Source organism: Haplochromis burtoni, unplaced genomic scaffold (assembly GCF_018398535.1).
Source record: "Haplochromis burtoni strain Fernald_Lab_line unplaced genomic scaffold, NCSU_Asbu1 Contig_7, whole genome shotgun sequence".
NCBI lineage: Eukaryota > Metazoa > Chordata > Actinopteri > Cichliformes > Cichlidae > Haplochromis > Haplochromis burtoni.
Window position 1 is genome coordinate 4,246,874 of NW_024582368.1, and position 18,308 is coordinate 4,265,181.

At 42.2% G+C, this 18,308-nt stretch overlaps 1 protein-coding gene across 5 annotated transcripts in view; it reads left to right on the forward strand.

The window, feature by feature from the left end:
- Window positions 1-18,164, forward strand: part of ctbp2a (C-terminal binding protein 2a) — a 76,397-nt gene extending 58,233 nt beyond the window's left edge. For 2 of the 5 annotated variants that reach the window (XM_005914178.3, XM_005914174.3), the window contains 8 exons: window positions 3,809-3,963; window positions 8,300-8,444; window positions 9,101-9,307; window positions 10,466-10,680; window positions 12,978-13,108; window positions 13,216-13,343; window positions 13,437-13,560; window positions 16,565-18,164. In XM_005914178.3, coding sequence (XP_005914240.1) covers window positions 3,809-3,963; window positions 8,300-8,444; window positions 9,101-9,307; window positions 10,466-10,680; window positions 12,978-13,108; window positions 13,216-13,343; window positions 13,437-13,560; window positions 16,565-16,748 — 1,289 coding nt within the window. In that variant the 3' untranslated portion in view covers window positions 16,749-18,164. Of the gene's footprint in view, window positions 1-3,808; window positions 3,964-8,299; window positions 8,445-9,100; window positions 9,308-10,465; window positions 10,681-12,977; window positions 13,109-13,212; window positions 13,344-13,436; window positions 13,561-13,820; window positions 13,899-16,564 lie in introns of all 5 variants that reach the window. The other 3 variants (XM_005914175.3, XM_005914176.3, XM_005914173.3) reach the window with 3 other exon arrangements.
- Window positions 18,165-18,308: the final 144 nt, after the last annotated feature.

Here is an 18,308-nt window from a genome sequence, read left to right on the forward strand (position 1 = left end):
AAATCACTAGACACTTCCACCACTTTCACAGGCTGTAGATTCACCGCAAGGGAAGCAGAATGCAGGTGAAGTAAAAATAAAAACCCTGGCTATAGAAAGACGACATAAGTGTCTTTGCTCTTGATACTAATTAGTTAGAGTTTTCTAATTATTTTTTTGACTGCATTTACAGTTTTCTAAAGTTGTATACACATCAGCAAAACATATTATTGGTGATTGCACACATTTCAAGTGACGCAGTTTTAATCTGAAGACAGATCTTCGCTTGTATTCACAAATCAGATACAGACATACAGACTGAAATAGTCACAACTGTCCGCACACATTTGCAAATAATATTGCTTCAATAATATCCCCAAAGCGCTGCACAGTAATAATATTAGTAATGGCTGTCATATAATAGAATATAATAAAAACTGTCTCTTTATCTCCAAAGTATTTTATGAAGCTGAGTTATAAAGTGGCTCATATATCTGTTGTAAAACTCATAAATTCAGCAAAACATAAAACATAGAACCAAAGCAATAACATAAAAAAAATCACCAGCAAAACAATGGCAGTAATAACTAACAGAGTATCATTTCATCTAAACAAGTCTATAAAAGTGAATTTCAAGCAGCTATTAACAGATTATAATCAATCTGCTAGTTTGAGCTCGCTAACAGAGCCACGGGGGAGGCCTGTGTGCTGTGCTTTCATAGAGTTAGAGCTCAGAAGAAACAGATTTTGAAAAGCGTTATTAAAATCAAAGCAACAGAGGCCTCAATGGAGAAACTTTTCCCATAATGCAACTCTGCAGCCTCTTTCATTAAACCCTGCCACCCTGCGAACTCCGCTTCTTTTATACCCCGCTACTTGAGTTTGTGACTCATGCCTTCTGTTAATAATGTCACACACTTTCGTTTCCCTCCGGGGTTGCAGAAGATTTCATACAATTGTGAGGTGAAAGATTGGCGTATTGCTCCTTTAAATGCCCATCCGGAGCTTTAAAAGTAATCAGTCTTGTCTTCAAATCCATCCAACAAATAGGCAATCCACTTGAGCTGTTAAATTTTAAAGATATGATGATACAGAGTCTCAAGTTTTTCCTCACTGCAGTTTTACTCCCTGGCCCCATATTTTGACATTTCACTGAGTATAACAGAGCAATAGAACCAGAGTATTCGATTAAATAACCCCATAAAAATACATGCACGTGTTTGTATGTCAGCTAATATCACAGCCAGAGCTGGGATGGTGACGACAATCTGCAAAGCTCCTTTTTAAATTAACCCAGAGTTTCCATTTCTCGATGTTGGATGTAGAACAACAGGCTGTTATTCGTTTTTTTGTGTAGCTTTATGTGTACAGACTGCGTGCACATTTGCTTGGCAAGCAGAAGGTTGCAAGTTTGATTCCAGCCAGAGTCACAAATCCCTTTGGGGTTGCGTCAGGAAAGGTATCCAGTGTAAAACCCAAACCAAACATGTTGAGCTACATGCTATGTTGTTGTGAGCAGTTCAAAGTAGCTCATGTGTGCAGTCATTGAATTCCCCATGAGTTACTCCTCCTGTTGCATGTATGCATGTGCACTGCATACCTTGACAACATGCGGTCTGAAAAGTGATGCCGCTGTAGAAATGTCTAACAGCCAGCTGGGGGCGACTTTATATGAGTGTATAAAAGTTTGCAAGCAACTGATGCTAATGTTCACTTCATTTATCACCTCATTAAACACTTTCCTGGTGAGTTTATGGTCTCAATCTCTGGTTTCACATCTTATTATTCACAATATTTTTTGTAATTATCTTCCCAGTTGGAGTCAAATAGATGATTAAACAGTTTATGCTTCAGATCTGTCCCTTCAAAAATCCAAGATGGCAGCAGCCAAAACACACAGCTCCATCCATCCATCTGTCCGTCCATTTTCTGCCACTCATTCGGGCTTGGGTCTTGGGGGCAGGACACTAAGCGCCAGCCCACCCTCTACCCAGCTGCTTCCTCCAGCTCTTCCCTTGAGATGCTGAGGCCTTCTCAAACCGACTGAGAGACATAATGTCTACCAAGTGTACTACTTCTGCTCCACAGTCTTCTTCTAGTGGGAACTGCCTGAAATCCCTCACCCAGGAGATGTTCAGTAGGCAGCCCTATCCAATGCCTGAACCACTGCAGCTGGTTCCCTTTGGGTGAGGATCTTGGTCTACTCCTCCTTATCAGTCTCCACCCTCTGGAGGAAGCTCATTTGCTGCCGCTTGTATCCGCAGCCTTATTCTTCTGGTCACCAGTCATAGATGAAAGTGGGAACACTCAACTCGACAGATAAATATTGGACTCTTGGTTTTTCTTGAAATTCTGGAGATTAAGAATCTCTTTTGTAAGAGCAGCCTGGCCTGACAACGGTGGCAATAAACAAGTATGTTTGGTTTTATTTCTGCAAGAGAAACCAGAGCTGCCAGAGAAAAGGGCCCTGCCTGCTTTTGAAACTAGGACCCTCTTGCTGTGAGCCAAGAGTGCTAACCAATGAGCCGCGATGCTGCCAAGCTGCCATGTATTCCAAAAAACAAGAGAAATGCAATATCATTGATAGAGCGCTTCCCCCAACTCTTTGCACGTGCAGGAAGTGTTACACCCCCCCACCCACCCCCCAAAAAAATAAAATGCACAGAAATGCCCAGGCTATTTAAACTTTTGCAGAAGTGTTTGGGTTTGTGTCAAACATAGTAACGAGCTGAGTGAGAAAATTTATCTCCAGGTCCTTAAAAGAAAAGAAAATACAATTTCAGAAGGCTGTCTTCTGTCCAGAATAAAAAAACCCAAAAAAACAAGCCTGCTGGCGCAGAAATACTGCTGCATGCACGTCTTCCTTTTTTTTTTTTTTGCTTTACATTACTCTCTTCTGATCTGCCTGCAGTGCATATGTTAACATGGTGTAGTTGTGGAGGTCACAAACACTGTCCTTGCTATGGAGCAGTTAGAGAGACAGACATAGCGCGAGCAGGCTTGGACGTCCTCACCACCAGCGCAGATGCCACTAAATAAAATATTTCATAATCCTGCCCAAATCCTCTAATCACCATGACAACAGGCAGCAGGGAGCCAGAGAGTGGTGGTGGTGGTGGTGATGGTGTGTGGACCCCCCTCCTCCTTTCTTTTCCCTCCTTTTCCCTCTTTTAACCAGACTTTGGCTCCACACTGTGAGATTGTTTTTCTTATTAGAAGCTGCGCTGTTTTATGATCACCCAAAGAAGAGATCATCACATTGATTTTCAGGAAAGTGTTTAAAGTAGAACACTCACTTTTTTTTACCCTAACAGGCCACTATATAGTGTCTCAGTGACCAGCTGCAAACTCCTGGAGAGGAGCATCAAGTTTAAATTGAATTGCTGCAGATAGAGTGCTGTCAGAGTCCAGAAGGTACAGATATTCACACAGTGAAGGCCTGCTGGGTTCTGTATGGTGATAGGATAATGGAGGTGATGACCTCACAGGGTGAAAGGACCTGTTGCCTGGAAACAGTGTGGATAACAGCAAGAGACCAGGGGGGGTAGTCATATCGCTGGTGTGTGGGTGCGAGTGTGTGATATCGACCAGTGTTGCCAGGTAAGGGAGATGATGACAGTGGTTTAAAGTCAAGTTTAAGTGTATCGATCTCACTCACGTGTGTGTGTGTGTGTGTGTGCCACTGATATCACAGCCCACACACACACCGGTCCAGCACTTCCCACTGCGACATGGATTTCCCTGCATTTTCCTGCTTCTTCCTTCGCTCATTTGACGGTGTGTGCCAAACATAAATAATTAACTCCTTCTCCTCTCTGTCTCCCTGCAGGTATTCGGCCCCAGATTATGAACGGGCCTATGCACCCGCGCCCTCTGGTGGCGCTGCTGGATGGGCGCGACTGCACTGTGGAGATGCCCATCCTCAAAGATCTGGCCACCGTGGCTTTCTGTGACGCTCAGTCCACGCAGGAGATACATGAAAAGGTACACCGTCAGATTTCAGAGGGGATTTAATTGACTTTGAACGGGGCATAGTTGTTAGTGCCAGTCTGACTATTTCAGAAACTGGTTATCCGCTGGGATTTTTCCACACGGCGAGCTCTAGGGTTAACAGAAAATGCTCTGATACGAAAACTATCCAGTGAACTGCAGTTCTTTGGGCGAAGTCTTGTTGATTCCAGATGTTAGAGGAGAATGGCCTCGAAGCAGATGGGCTGCAGCAGCAGAAGACCACACCGTGTGCCACTCCTGCAAGCTAAGAAACGGAACAGGGGCTGTAGTTCACACGGACTCGACAAAATAGGACAGTAGATGATTGGAAAAAATGTCACGTGGTCTGATGAGTCTCAGTTTCTTTTTGGATAGTAGGAATTTACTGTAAACAAGATGAAAGCATTGAGCCATCCTCCCTTGTATCAATGTTTCAGGATGCAATAGTGTTGGCACACTTTGGGACCAGTACTCAATAGTATCTGAGTATTGCTGTTGCTGGCCATGTTAGTCCCATTACACAAATTTCAAATCATCTCAAACTGGCCTTTTGAACTTGACAATAACCAGAGCTCAAACAAGCCAAGAACCTTTGGTTTCCCAACACCTTGTTGAATCTGTGCCATTCCGAATTAATGGAGTTCTGAGGGCAAAAGTGGATCAAATCCAGTATTAGCAAGGCACGCTCACTGGCCTAAGTGGCCATTGTGTCTATTATTATTATATTATAATGTATTTTATATTATTATGTTCTAACTGAATAAAGAAGCCCAACATTTTCCATTTCTTTCCTTAGAGATTTGACTCTTCCTCCTCATAATTTCCATATTTTGACATTTAACAGTTTTAAGATGCACTACATATTAGATTTATGTCAGACCAATTATTGACGTTTTCTTGCAAGGTGATGCTCCTCGCTGTAACACTTGTAGAAGCCCCAGTGGCAGTATCTGCAGGAGCACAGACTGTGATACTGACACAGCGTGGACTTTTAATGTTTTTCTTGAAATATTTGCTCTCAGTCGAGTGCAGTAGAATCATCTCTTTCCTCCCTCTCCGTCTCCTCCTCTCTAATGTTTTAATAATATTTCAGCCCACTGGCTTGTTCCACTCTCCCAGTTCAGCTATAATGGTTTCATCACTGACTCTAATCCCACTGGGTGCTGAAGTGCTGCTTTGTTAAATAAGGACGAGGAGGAGGAGGAGGAGGAGGCGGCTGGTAATAGAAATGCAGTATAATTGTTCTCAGCCAGAGTGGGTGAAACATTTGTCTTATTTTACTGTCTATGCACTGGAGCCAGCGAGCAGCAATTTTACAGTCCAAGCTGGAGGGTTTGTGTCTTCACGCTCACAAAGAGGAAAGGAAGCCTTCCAATTCATGCCATGTCAGTTTCAGAGAAAATGCTACCATATTTCAGTTGTTGTAAATGTGTAATGAAAAATGGGTCTGATTGAATTTGTTGAAAACGTTTATGCTTAAAAAGAAACCAAACGGTTGATATTTCACCTTATTTTCACCTTACAGACACACACACGACACACAAAAGCGTCCAGTAAGACATTATGAATACATTTCTCACAGAGGATCCATCTGGGAGTATAGATGCTGGCAACGGTCCCATGACTGTAACTGCGCAGCAGAGGTTAAACACACAAACACACACACACACCCTCCGACAACCTCACTACAAGAGCTGAAGCAGTGTTCACACACGTGCACATAAACAAACTCTTAGGGTGCAAACACAAGCATGCTGCCGTCTCTTTCTGTGACTGCCTGGAAGTGAGCAGATGCAGTGTTTGAGTTATGCTCCACTTAAAGACTCCGTACTAAACTGTAGCTCTTGAGCTCTCAATGTGCAACTGCAAGCCTGCAAAAAACACCTCGTCTTCTGCCGAGCACGCGTTAAAAGGAATTTATTAGAAAGTACTTCTGGCGTATTCCCTGGAACAGTGCCGTCCTTGAAAGGACAAAGAAGATCCTTTGGATTTCTGAAGATACAAAGTGGTGCGCTTTAAAAGTGTCTTTGACGTCATTATAAAAGTAACTGCAGCTGATATTCTATTGAAAAATGATCACTTTTGCAGATATAATTGAGAAAAAGATTTTATGTTGGAGAAATGTTCGTTAATTTAGTATTTTTAAGCTTTCGGTTGACAAGTGTTAGGAAAAGTAGGGCATTAAACAAAGATGTTCAACTATAGTCTTAAAATATATGAGCAGTAAATGTATTATTTAAAAAATTGATCGTGCTTGACTTGATGTGTCTTAGATTTTCTCTGTTCTCTGTATTGTTGTAGGGTCTTTACCATACAATATAAAGCACCTTGAGGCAACTGCTGCTGTGATTGGGAGCTATATAAGTAAAACTGAAGTGAATTGATTTGTTCTTTACATTCATCCCTCCATCAACTCCATCTTCACACTAGCTGCCAATCAGCAATCCTTTTTCCCTTTCCGACACAAAAACTCAACAAACCCCAAGTCCAAAATTCAAAACTTTCCTCTGAAGCCCCAAGCCTGTGATTGCGTAACAAGGTGCTTAAAGTGCAGAGGAAAGTGGTCAAATAACTGATTGAAGTTTGCTTCATTGTTGTAGTGAAATGGCTTTTGGAGCTAGAAGCAGCTGCAGGTGATTAACTTAGCTTAGCTTGTTGGTTTAAAGCCAACAATAAGCCTACCGGCACCTCAGAAGCTATGGTCATGTGAAAAAGGAACTACACCCTCTCTCTGTTCTAAGATTTTACAGATTAGGACAGGAATGAAAAGTCATCTGGTTTTGAGTAGGTCATACAATTAGATAAATATAACCTGGTGTGAGCAACAGTGCGTGATGTGTTACACAGAAACTAACTTGTTTGGAAGGGTTGCCAGGAGAAAGTCCCTTGTCTCTAAAGGAGCACGGCTTAGGTTTGCAAAGTTCATCTTAAAAAACCACAAGACGTCTGGAACAATGTTCACAGGAGATGTTTGACTACAATGCACAGTACCAATTATAAAGAAAACAAATCAAAACACTGAATTTCAGCACAAATAACTCGTACAAACGGTGAAGCATGGTGGTGGAGGGGTGATGATTTGGGTCCTGGTCACCTTGCAGTCTTTGAGTCAACCATGAACTCCTCCTTATACAAAAGTATTCTAGATTCTGTGAGGCCATCGTGTTAAAACTGGGTCATGCAACAGGACAACAATCCCTGAAATGGCTGAAATAGAAAATAATCAAGATTCTGCAATGACCTGATTGAAATGTGTGACATATTTACCTAATTTTAAGACCTGATATGGGCCAGCTGATTTGTCAGTGTATCCTGATATATAAAACCTTATGTATCAGAAAGAGGGTGCCGTTTCTTTTTCACATGACTGTAAGTGGCACACGCTTTCATTTGGCTAAAGGAGAGATATGTTGGGCTTAGTTTAGTGTAAAGACTGAAAACAGAAATATTCTTCTTCTCACCTTTCAAACACAACTGCAAACATATTTCAAGTTTAATCTCCACACAAATCGAAATGGATTGCAGTAATCACGATCCTTTGCTGTGTTTAAATGCGAAGGAGCACGTGATGTATCAGCTCAGAGCGGCGCTTTTTTAAACAGCCATGAATACCAAAGAAAGAAAACGTAATTTTTCTCACAGTTTCCACTTCATGTACACTCAGCTTGTATCCCTGTTTGTCCTTCTCCAGCTGGCCCGCTTTACTCGAGTAATGAGAGCGATGCACGAGGAGAGCTTTAACCTTGAGTTTAGCACCCAGCCCTTCCTTCAGATAGCTCCACTGTGAATGCTCTGTGGAAATTCACGGCTGCGCTGTTCTGGCTCGGCTAGGGTTAATTTAGTTAGCAGGATGTGAATTCAGACCGGTTACTTAACAGCCCTTGGCTTGCAGAATCTACTTGTTTATGCTTTGTGGGTTTCTCAGCAGCTGTCAGTCTACTTTATTGTCCTGCCTGCATCCATTCTAACCTTGTTTGCATACAGTTTGAATGGATGTGTTGTGACAAAAACCAGCTTTGGCAAGCACTCATTGTACAGTAAACACAAAGGCAATCACTCATATTTTAGTGCACATATAAACAATCCATTTGCATTTAGATGAAGAATAGCGGACATAAACTTTGGGAAGATGGGAGGTAGCGAGAGCACGCATATTCATGTTGGCTGTTACAGAAGAGCCATCTGAATATCAGTGCCGGGTTGAGGATGATTAAGAACAGTAATGACATTGGGGTAGCAATATAAATGCAGATGAAAATGTTCAACTAATAATGGCTGTGGACATAAGCAGTGATGATGATGAAGCCTTATCCTCTCTGATGTCCCCCAGGTGCTGAATGAGGCCGTAGGGGCCATGATGTACCACACCATCACCCTGACCAGAGAGGACTTGGAGAAGTTCAAGGCGCTGCGCATCATCATTCGCATCGGCAGCGGCTACGACAACATCGACATCAAGGCTGCCGGGGAGCTCGGTGAGACTGAGGGACAGATGCACACGAAAGATGAGCGTTGCGAGCAGGGCGGCTCAGGCGCGGAGCGTAATCACGCGGCGTGAATAATGAAGGAGCCTATCTGCTCGTGTGGCTAGCTCATTCACTACAAAGAGAAAACATAAAGGATGATTCATCAAGTGGAAAATATGCATCGCGGAGGAGGACCAAATCAAACTCTGCTCGCGATGTTTACGCGACACATATGTACAGGAGTTTACTGTAAACAGTAGATGTAACAGAGCTAATTTCACATGCAGAGCAGCTGCTCCGACTGATATCAAACTCTCCCTGTGATTCCCATTTGGCCCCGTCGGCATATGTTTGGTATGAGAACAGGATTTGTGTGATATCCTAATTATTGTCATTTGCGCTCCTATATTTCAGTACGCTGCCAGTCTTTTGGTGGGCATAATTAGCAATTAGAACGATCCTCTTATCATTCATATTTCAGTTTTATACACAGCGGGATTTTATTCTGTAGTAAGTCGTAAAGACGGAGAAATATCCTGCCATTTATTTCGTAAAATAAAATACTAGCAAATGGATCTCTCTCTCTCTCCAAAGCAGTGACAGTAATCTGTGAAGCAATATTGTTACAGCAGTAGTCGACTAAATTGCTACCTCTCCTTGTCCAGGCATTGCAGTGTGTAATATTCCCTCAGCGGCCGTAGAAGAAACAGCAGACTCGACGCTTTGTCACATCCTTAACCTGTACCGGCGAAACACCTGGCTGTACCAGGCTCTTCGGGAGGGCACGCGGGTCCAGAGCGTGGAGCAGATCCGGGAGGTGGCGTCAGGAGCAGCCAGGATCCGAGGAGAGACGTTGGGCCTGATCGGATTTGGTGAGTTGCTTGTTTTGGGTTTTATTGCAGAAAGCGTGCAGAGCTGAAAAGTGCATATTGAATGATTAGCCACAGCATTGAAACCAATGATACAGACCACCTGTCAAAAAAAAACACAAATATTTTCTAAATCTGTCAAAAACATGTTTAAAACTTAAAATTATATTGTGATTTATTAACCACAAAACAAACTGAATCCAATTCTCTGCGTAACATTAGACCTGTTATTTGTTATTTGGCATCTTATTTAAAAAAAAGAGTCTACTTTTCTACTTTTATGTAAATACATATTGAATATTCACAAATAACAATGACAATTATATTTTAGGTTTAAAAATATCGTTTTAATTAAAGAGCTTGGACATACTGATAGATTATTCATTACAGATTCATTACAAAATAATTTTTGGTAATTACCAGTACTGTTAGTGCAGCTTTGGTACAATTCTCGCATTAAGTTTTGGTCTAATACATTTGGTAAGCTCTGTAGGTCAAGTAAATAACAATGATTATTTAGTTACAACTGCAAAAATGCTGAAAACTTTCATGTTGGCTCTGAAAGAGAAGTAAAAAAACACATATCCCTCTATAACTGGAGAACGTCGTCCTCTATCCACTGCCCAAAGCAAATTCAGTAGACACATGAGCACCCAAACTTTAAGAAAGGTGGGCTGGTTGGATGAACCTTAACCCGAGATGAGAACAGACGTCAGTGTGATTCTCCGGGCAGTGTTCGACTGGGAAACCTCGAGTTCCAGCATTTGTGTGGATGTTTCTTTGACACATACTATCTATTTGTCTAACAGTACCAAACTTCTTCATAGCTAGTGTATTCCCCAAGGACACTAGCTTCTTTTAGCAGGTGCACCCTGCCTCACTGCATAATTTTATAGAACAACTTCCCCAGATCCCACCACAATGTGCGTCTTACACAGATTAAAGGATCTGCTTCCTCCTGTGCATGACCCATCAGGACACCTTCAGAGTCTGATATTATATAATAGGCACTGAACACAAAGTATAGCAGAAGCTAATGATAATATTTAAATGTCTGACCTGAATTCCTATCAATACATTAAGCAGCTGCCGACACATTTCACTAACACCTATTAAAAGTAAGGTTAGTTGATGCTCTTTCTCCTCTCATGGCCGCCTCAGGTCGTTCAGGCCAGGCAGTGGCCATGCGGGCCAAGGCGTTTGGCTTCAACGTGATCTTCTACGACCCCTACCTCCAGGACGGCTTGGAGCGCTCGCTGGGCGTGCAGCGAGTCTATACTCTCCAGGACCTGCTCTACCAGAGCGACTGCGTCTCCCTGAACTGCAACCTGAACGAACACAACCACCACCTCATCAACGACTTCACCATCAAACAGGTGGGGGGACCGGGAAATTCTGACATGAGGTAAAGGGAGATTGTCTCGCCTTGGCAGGAGCGCTTTCTCCTTGAGGCTGGTAGGACAGCTTCAGACCAGCAGCCCAGTCAGCCAGCCTTGGGTTTATCTAGACTGCCAGCGCTCCTTTGTTGGCAACTTAAAATAACAGGCTGTTAAAGCGAGCTTTTAATGAGTGCTAGGATCAAGCAAAGAAACACAGGTGTTTGGACAATCTCTGAATTCTGACTATATATTTGGGAGTGGATGGTGGTGGAACATGATTCTGAGTTTTTTTCTTTAGAGTGGTGGGTGGTGGAGGCACAAATCTCTGGGAGGACTGTGTCAGGAAGGGGCGTAAAAATCTGTGACAAATCAAATATGCGGATCCATCTGCATCTGTAAAGTGGTAGGCAGGGGGTGTTAACATAATCAGGCTGTTCTTCCATGTTGTTTCTGTCCTTTTGTAGCTTTCTAGTGTCTCCCAAACACTGCCAGAGTATATGTGAGTATGTGGGTGTAGGAGCATGTGCAGTCAAAGTCTGGTCTGGTGCATGTTTTTCACAAACCATATACAGTACATTTATAGGACAGAAAATATATTTTTATTTTTTAAATTCTAATGAAATTAAATAGTTCTGACCCAAATAGAACACAGTAACTTGACTTTCTTATATATTTAATAAACTCTTTTTTTTTTAGCAGTATAACACATGTCTTGTCAAGTTTTTGTCTCTGTAGCACTAAGAATACAAGAAGCGCCTCTACAGTCTTTTCCTGGTCACTGCTGCCACCTATAGAACTTAACCTGTACTGCAAACATACAGAAGCGCATATTAGTACTTGTGTTTATCTTACAGAAACAAAAATTGAGCTGTTTGATCTTAAGCATTATCATGAATGCAGCCAACTTGCACATTTGTCATATTTATATGGTTCAGATCATTTAAAGATGTTAATATTAGACAAAGTTCTCCTTAGTAAATCAGAAAAGCAGTGTTTAAGTGATGATTTCCACCCCCAACCCCCAGTCTTTTCACTAGACACACCCACATCTGATTACTGCCAGTTCTGCTGAATCCAGAATCACATAAATAGAACCTGTCTGACAAAGTGAATTAGGCGAAAAAATCTAAAAAAACAAACAAAACCCTCCCCCAAAACCCCACACATCACACCATGCTCTGCAGAAACTCTCACTCGGGCCACACTCTAAAGATAAAAACTCAGAATCATGTTCCACCACCATTCGCTCCCACATCTTGCAGTCTGGAAAGGGTTAAAAAGCCATTTCTAGGGCTTTAGAACTCCAGCGAACCGCAGAGAGAGTCATTATCCACAAATGGAGAAAATTTGGAAGAGTGGTGAAACTTCCCAGGCGTGGTCAACCTACCTAAATTACTGCAAGAATAATTTTGAAGAGAACCCAGGACAACATCTAAAGAACTACAGGCATTGTGTGCCTCAGAGTTCATGATTCAACAATAAGAAAGAGACTGGGCAAAAAAAAAGACATCCATGGGAGACTTCAAGGAGAAAGCCACTGCTTACCAAAAAGAATGCTTGCGAACAAACATCCTGATGATCCCTTTTTGGAAGGTTGGAGTCCCACTCAATAAAAGAACCATCATAGCAACAATCAAACATGGTGGTGGTAGTGTGATGGTCTGGGGCTGATTTGCTGCTTCAGGACCTGGGTGACTTGCTGTTGTAGGTGGAACCATGAATTCCTTCCTCTGCCAGAAAATCCTGAAGTGGAATATCCAGCTATCAATTTAAGCCCTGCAGCTCATGCACACTTGCAGAAGTTCAGTGATGTGAAGCACATCAGGAAGTCAGCCTCCGACTGGTTTTGCAGTGGCCGGGTCACAGTCCAGACTTAAATGTGATTGAGGTGTTTTGGAATGACTTTAAAAAGCCTGTTGATGTTCAAAAATCCTCCAATGTGGCTGAATTAAAGCAATCCTGCAAAGAAGAGTGGACCAAAATTCCTCCACAACAACGTGAAAGACTCAATACTCGATTGCAGGAATAATTTTTTCACATAGGAGCCAGGTAGATTTTTTACCTTAATAACTGAAATCATCACATAAAAGCAATTGAATTTGAAGGCATCGGTGTCATTTACGTGTCCCGTTTTATTATTAACAGAAGCCTTGTTTTTGCTTCCCGTGCAGCATTGAGCCAGTGACAGCAGCCCTCTGTGTGTGCCATCACAAAAGCACGCATGCTGTTATTTGTTGAAGTGAGACATTTTAATCGAGAGATGAACACTGAATGCTGCGCTGCTCTGTGTGTAGATGCGTCAAGGTGCTTTCTTGGTCAACTGTGCACGTGGGGGTCTAGTGGATGAGAAGGCTTTGGCTCAGGCCCTGAAAGAAGGAAGGATACGGGGCGCCGCCTTGGACGTCCATGAGTCAGAACCTTTCAGGTGCTTTCAGCATCATCCTTTGTTTATAAGTTCAGTTCAATAGAAATAATGTTTTCTTCCTCCTGTATTTAACTTCCCCGTTTCTGTCTTTATTTGCTGCTCAGCAGTTTTTCCCAAGGTCCTCTAAAAGACGCCCCCAACTTGATCTGCACACCCCACACTGCCTGGTACAGCGAGCAGGCATCGCTGGAGATGAGAGAGGCCGCTGCCACAGAAATTCGCAGAGCCATAACCGGTAACGACGCGTCTTAGATGGCACACATTCCCACGCTCGCTCTCAAATTTCTCATTTCTCTGCTCACCATAGCTCAATCTCGCCCCGACACAGGCCGTATTCCCGAGAGCCTCCGAAACTGCGTCAACAAAGAGTTCTTTGTTACCACGGCGCCTTGGGGAATGATGGAGCAGCAGCAGCCTCAAGTTCACCCGGAGATCAACGGTGCCGCCTACAGGTAGGAGGTGGATTTATGTGAGCCCAGCATAACGCAGAGATCACCTGTCATTTTGAGCGCCTGCAGTAGTGAGGTTTAATACGTGGGGGAGGGGTAGCTTAAATATTCATATGTGTGTTTGTAACAATTCTGCATAATAGGCTGGGTCCTAGTTTTTGTGGCGTATTTATACATAGAACTTGGCCCAAATTAATGAATCCCATGTTAAGTTCTCAGTCTCTATATTGTCTAAACCAGACTGAACTGCTTCTCTCACACAGCCGAGTGAACCAAACCATGGTACAGGCCATAGCAACGGGGGGAATGCAGGACAAATTATATACCTAATTCCCAACCAGGTAAATGAATACCATCACTGCTGGCCAACAGGCCAGGGCAAATGAATAACATCATGAATAAAACCCCTGTGAAACCTGTAGCCTTTTTCTGCCTCTCACTCTAACCTCCCTGTTCTGTAACTGTACCCACTCTACCCAGCATCCCATCGATTCCCCCGGCTCGCCCTCCCCTCCCTGAAGTAGTGGAAAGCAGTACACAGGGTCACTCTAATGTTTGATGTTTTGTTTTGTTTTTTGTAAGGAAGTGGTACATCTGTAGTTATGTATGTGGACTGAGTAGAAAAAGGCGCCATTACTCTTACAGTTCACGAGGGAAGACTGAAAGCAGGAAGTTGGGGGGAGAATAAAAGTTCTAGAAAGGGATTTGGCGGAGAAATCTTAATTTATAATATTTATTTGTGATTTTGTTTGCAGTGAGCGTTTTCCCCCCACATTTCCCCGCCCTATAATAAAGGATCAATTCACCCAAACTGCTGTATTTATTTTTTCTGGGAGGAGCTATAACCAGTTCACTGAAATCTTAAATCCTAAAATCTGATCAAATAAAAAAGGTTCACACTGCAGGTAAAAGTGGACACAAATCTAATTCTTTCTTTTTTTTCAGAACAGCACCAAACACACAGAATCAGATATTTTCCAGTTTAATTTAGGGCCATTTCCATATGTGTTTTGCTACGCAGTGAGCACAGCCAACACTAAAACCTGCCATAAGAAGTAGTCAGCCTGCTCTCATCAAGTCTGTGATTGAATGAGGTCAAGTTGGCAATTACATGAAATCTATTTCTATCTACAGAGAGAAACTCACATTTAAATGTTACTGTTATCTCAGGCATGAGATATGAGGCTATTTAGTGTTCCTGTTTGCTACAGTAGTTTTGTTGTTCTATGTTACATGCCTACGTTTAAATTCTGTTTTATATTTATTCTAGTGCTGTCAGTGTTAATCTCGCGAAAATGACGTTAACGCCATAACCGCATTAACGCGATTAACTCTCTGTTAGTGAGTTAACGCAGATCGCCCCGTGCGTGGGGCTGCATGGCGTCAACGCGTTAGCGCGGTTAGCTCGTTAACAGACGTTAATGCGTTTATGGCGTTAACGTCATGTTCGCGAGATTAACGCTGACAGCACTAATTTAATCTTTAATTTAATCTTTAATCTCACACACACAACCGATTAATTTAACTGAATGGATCACACACTCACCTCAAAAATGGTTGTTTTTGCATTCTGGACAATTCCCGACAAGGTTTAGCCACTTTTTTTTTTTTTTTTTTTTTTAAAGAAGCTGGATCTGATTACATCCATATTGAATACTAAGGCTCTGCAGTGTGAACGCAGCCTATCTCTCCTGTTTTGTTGTTGTCATGCGGTTTTTGTTTGTTTGTTTGTTTGTAGTTTGGGCGAATGACCCTTTTAGTTCAGATAAGATCCCCTGACATTATCATTTAGAGTTGTGGTCAGAAGTGTACGTGCACTCATCATGAGCATAAATGTCATGGTAATTTGGGGCTTTTAAAGATTTATTTTTCCAGGTTGGAATCATTGTGCATCTTTAATGACTCTTAAAAAAAGCCAAAACAAGAACGTTCCAGTTTAAATTGATTTTAGATTTTCTCTAAGACACACAAGAGTATACATGGTTTTCAGAAGGCCAGTCCAGAAGCGTAATGCTGGAGGTCGTCCTCCTCCGTCATTATTCTATCCGGTTTGTTCGATGTTCTAGCACCACTGGCAGCAAAACAGCTTCAGAGTGTGATGTTGAAAGCCTCACCTTCACTTCTTAAAAGATACCTCACGTCACTGTGGCCAAATAAGATCAATCTGTGTCTCGTCTGATCATAAAACGTTTCTTAAGGAGCCATTCTGCATCCTGTGTGGGCAACGGCAAATTTAAGTCAAGCTTGAAGGTGCCATTTTTTTTGCACAGGAGCTTCTTTCTTGGTCAACGCCTTCTGGGTCCAGTGGGATTCAGCCTTGGTGGTTCCTGGGCTTTTTCTGAACATCCTGACCAATTTGGGTCTTCTTCCAGGCCTCAGCAAAGTGGTGACACAACTGAATAAGTTCTGATCCATAAATGTTGATGCTCTTAATAATCTGCAGTTATTTGGAAATGACTTCACTAGACAATTCCAACTCTAACTGTAGAAATCTACAGTTCTCTTTCTCAGATCTTCACTCAGTTCCCTGAATGATGTCAAACAAATCCTTTCAGATCCCGATCACCAACGACAAATAAACAGCCTTTGGCCTCGTCAAGTTAAAGCTTGGAGCTTCTTTAATAAGTAGAGCCATTGGCACCACTTGTATGCATATATTTATATAGCCCCAAAGTACCATGACATTAATCCCAGGATGATGCTCCTGTACCACTTGTACCATTATTGGACATTTTTAAGCTGATGTTACTCAGTAAGTTCACTGCATATCAGTTGTTAAGTTTCTGCTGGTTTATTTGCATCCTCAGTGCGTCATCGTGCATTACTTATTTCACATTACGTTTTTAATCATGATTTTTTTTTTAACATGCAGTTTCATACAGAAATGATCCTGAGTAACAAATATTAGTTTTTTATGGAAAAAAAAAGTGTAAAATGTGGAAAAATAACACTTATTAAAAGGTTAGCTCCTTAACATATCTGCTGATCACGCTTTATCTATCTCCAGATTTCCTCCTGGCGTGGTGGGCGTCGCCCCCGGTGGGATTCCCGGACCTATGGAGGGGTTGGTTGCCGGGGGAGTTCCCATCGCCCACACCCTGCCCCCTGGCACCCATCCGTCACAGGCCACCTCCCCCAACCAGCCCTCCAAACACGGCGACCCCATGAGAGAGCACATGACTGAGCCGTAGGACTGCTGCTGTAGCTGAGAAGAGGAGGAAACTAAAAATTGATGTAAACTAAAAAACAAACAAACAAACCCAGCGACCTAACAACTCAACCATCCGACTATACGTACGCTTGATTTCAGCCATCCGAACCTACCAGCAGACTGCCTGCCGGGCAACGTTTCACACTTTTTCTTCTTCTTCTTTTTTTTTTTTTTGTGAAACCACTAAGTGAGGACAGTGGACGTTAATACACAAATGAGCTGCCACACGGATCTGAAATCTCCCCTCCCTTCATATCTTTTATCTTCATTCCTTCTCGATTTACACAATACTTTTTGTTTTAGTATATTTTAGGGAGATTTCCTCCTGACTTATGGGACACGTTGACAGTAGCCACGTGCAGGATGGAAACCCTCCCCTCAAGCTCAACAGGACGACCCTGTTTCCTTCAGTCGCGCCCATTTCAGCACAAACATACCCTGTGTTTAGTTTTTTTTTTCTTAGACTTTCTTCTTTTTATCCTATATTACTGTGTTTCTGTTCTTCAGTGTGTGAAAATGAACAGACTTACAGTTTTCAGACAAGAAAAGAAAAACAAACTGCACTCCATCTTCTCCGGCTAGAGGCCGCCTGAGTGAAGAGATGGGATGCGGGGCAGTAGATGTGGAAAAATCATCCTTTCAAACCAAAAAGGAGGAAATATAAAGAATAAAAAATGGCAGGCTTTCATGGTTAAATATCGTACATGGACCGCGTCACTTAAATTATGTATTCCTGTTGTAACTTTTCCAAACTCTGCTGAACTGAGGTACTTTTATTTAGTTAAAGTGGCGAACAGTGTCCCAAATATTATCTGTTTGCATCCAAAGGACCTTTGGAGAAAAAGAAAAAAGCTTCTGAAGTATGACAGCTTTTGGAAAAACAAAAACAGCAAATCTCTTACTGACTCAGGAACAATATAATAACCTTCAATTCTGTCCAAAAAGGAATAGAAAAAAGTTTAAAAAAAGAAAATAGGTCTTGATTACTGCTCCTCACGTCTCCACGTCTTTCTCCATTGTGGTATTTTTTATATATCAAATGTACATTTTTTGATGTTCAAGCTTTTCACTCCTGTTAGATTTGTATTGCCTTGTTAAATGTTCATATAATCGTAGTCTGATGTGACCAACCGCGTCCTCTCCTCCTTATAGTTTCTTCCTCCTTGTTTTTCTGCTCTAATGAAAGCCAGCTGTGGCACCCTCGGAGGCGTCGAGCCCTCTCGGAACAACGGCAGCCACGTTCATTCCCTTTAGCCCCGTGACGTTAGCAAGAGGCGGCTGCTCGCAGATTGTTTGGTTTTTAGTGTGAGTATTTGTATTTGTTTCTTGTACAAGGTGAACATATAGCATACAGTGCAGCTGGAACCAATAAATAAAACTTACTGTTCTGATTGATCGATTGGCTCCGTGGAAGGTTTTTTGGTTTGCTTTTTATATTGTAAGGTAAAGACCTTACTGTTGTACAGTCAGATGACTTTGTATTAGGAAGCACTTGGCAATGGTGGGAAGGAAAAACTCCCTTTAACAGGAAGAAAACTGC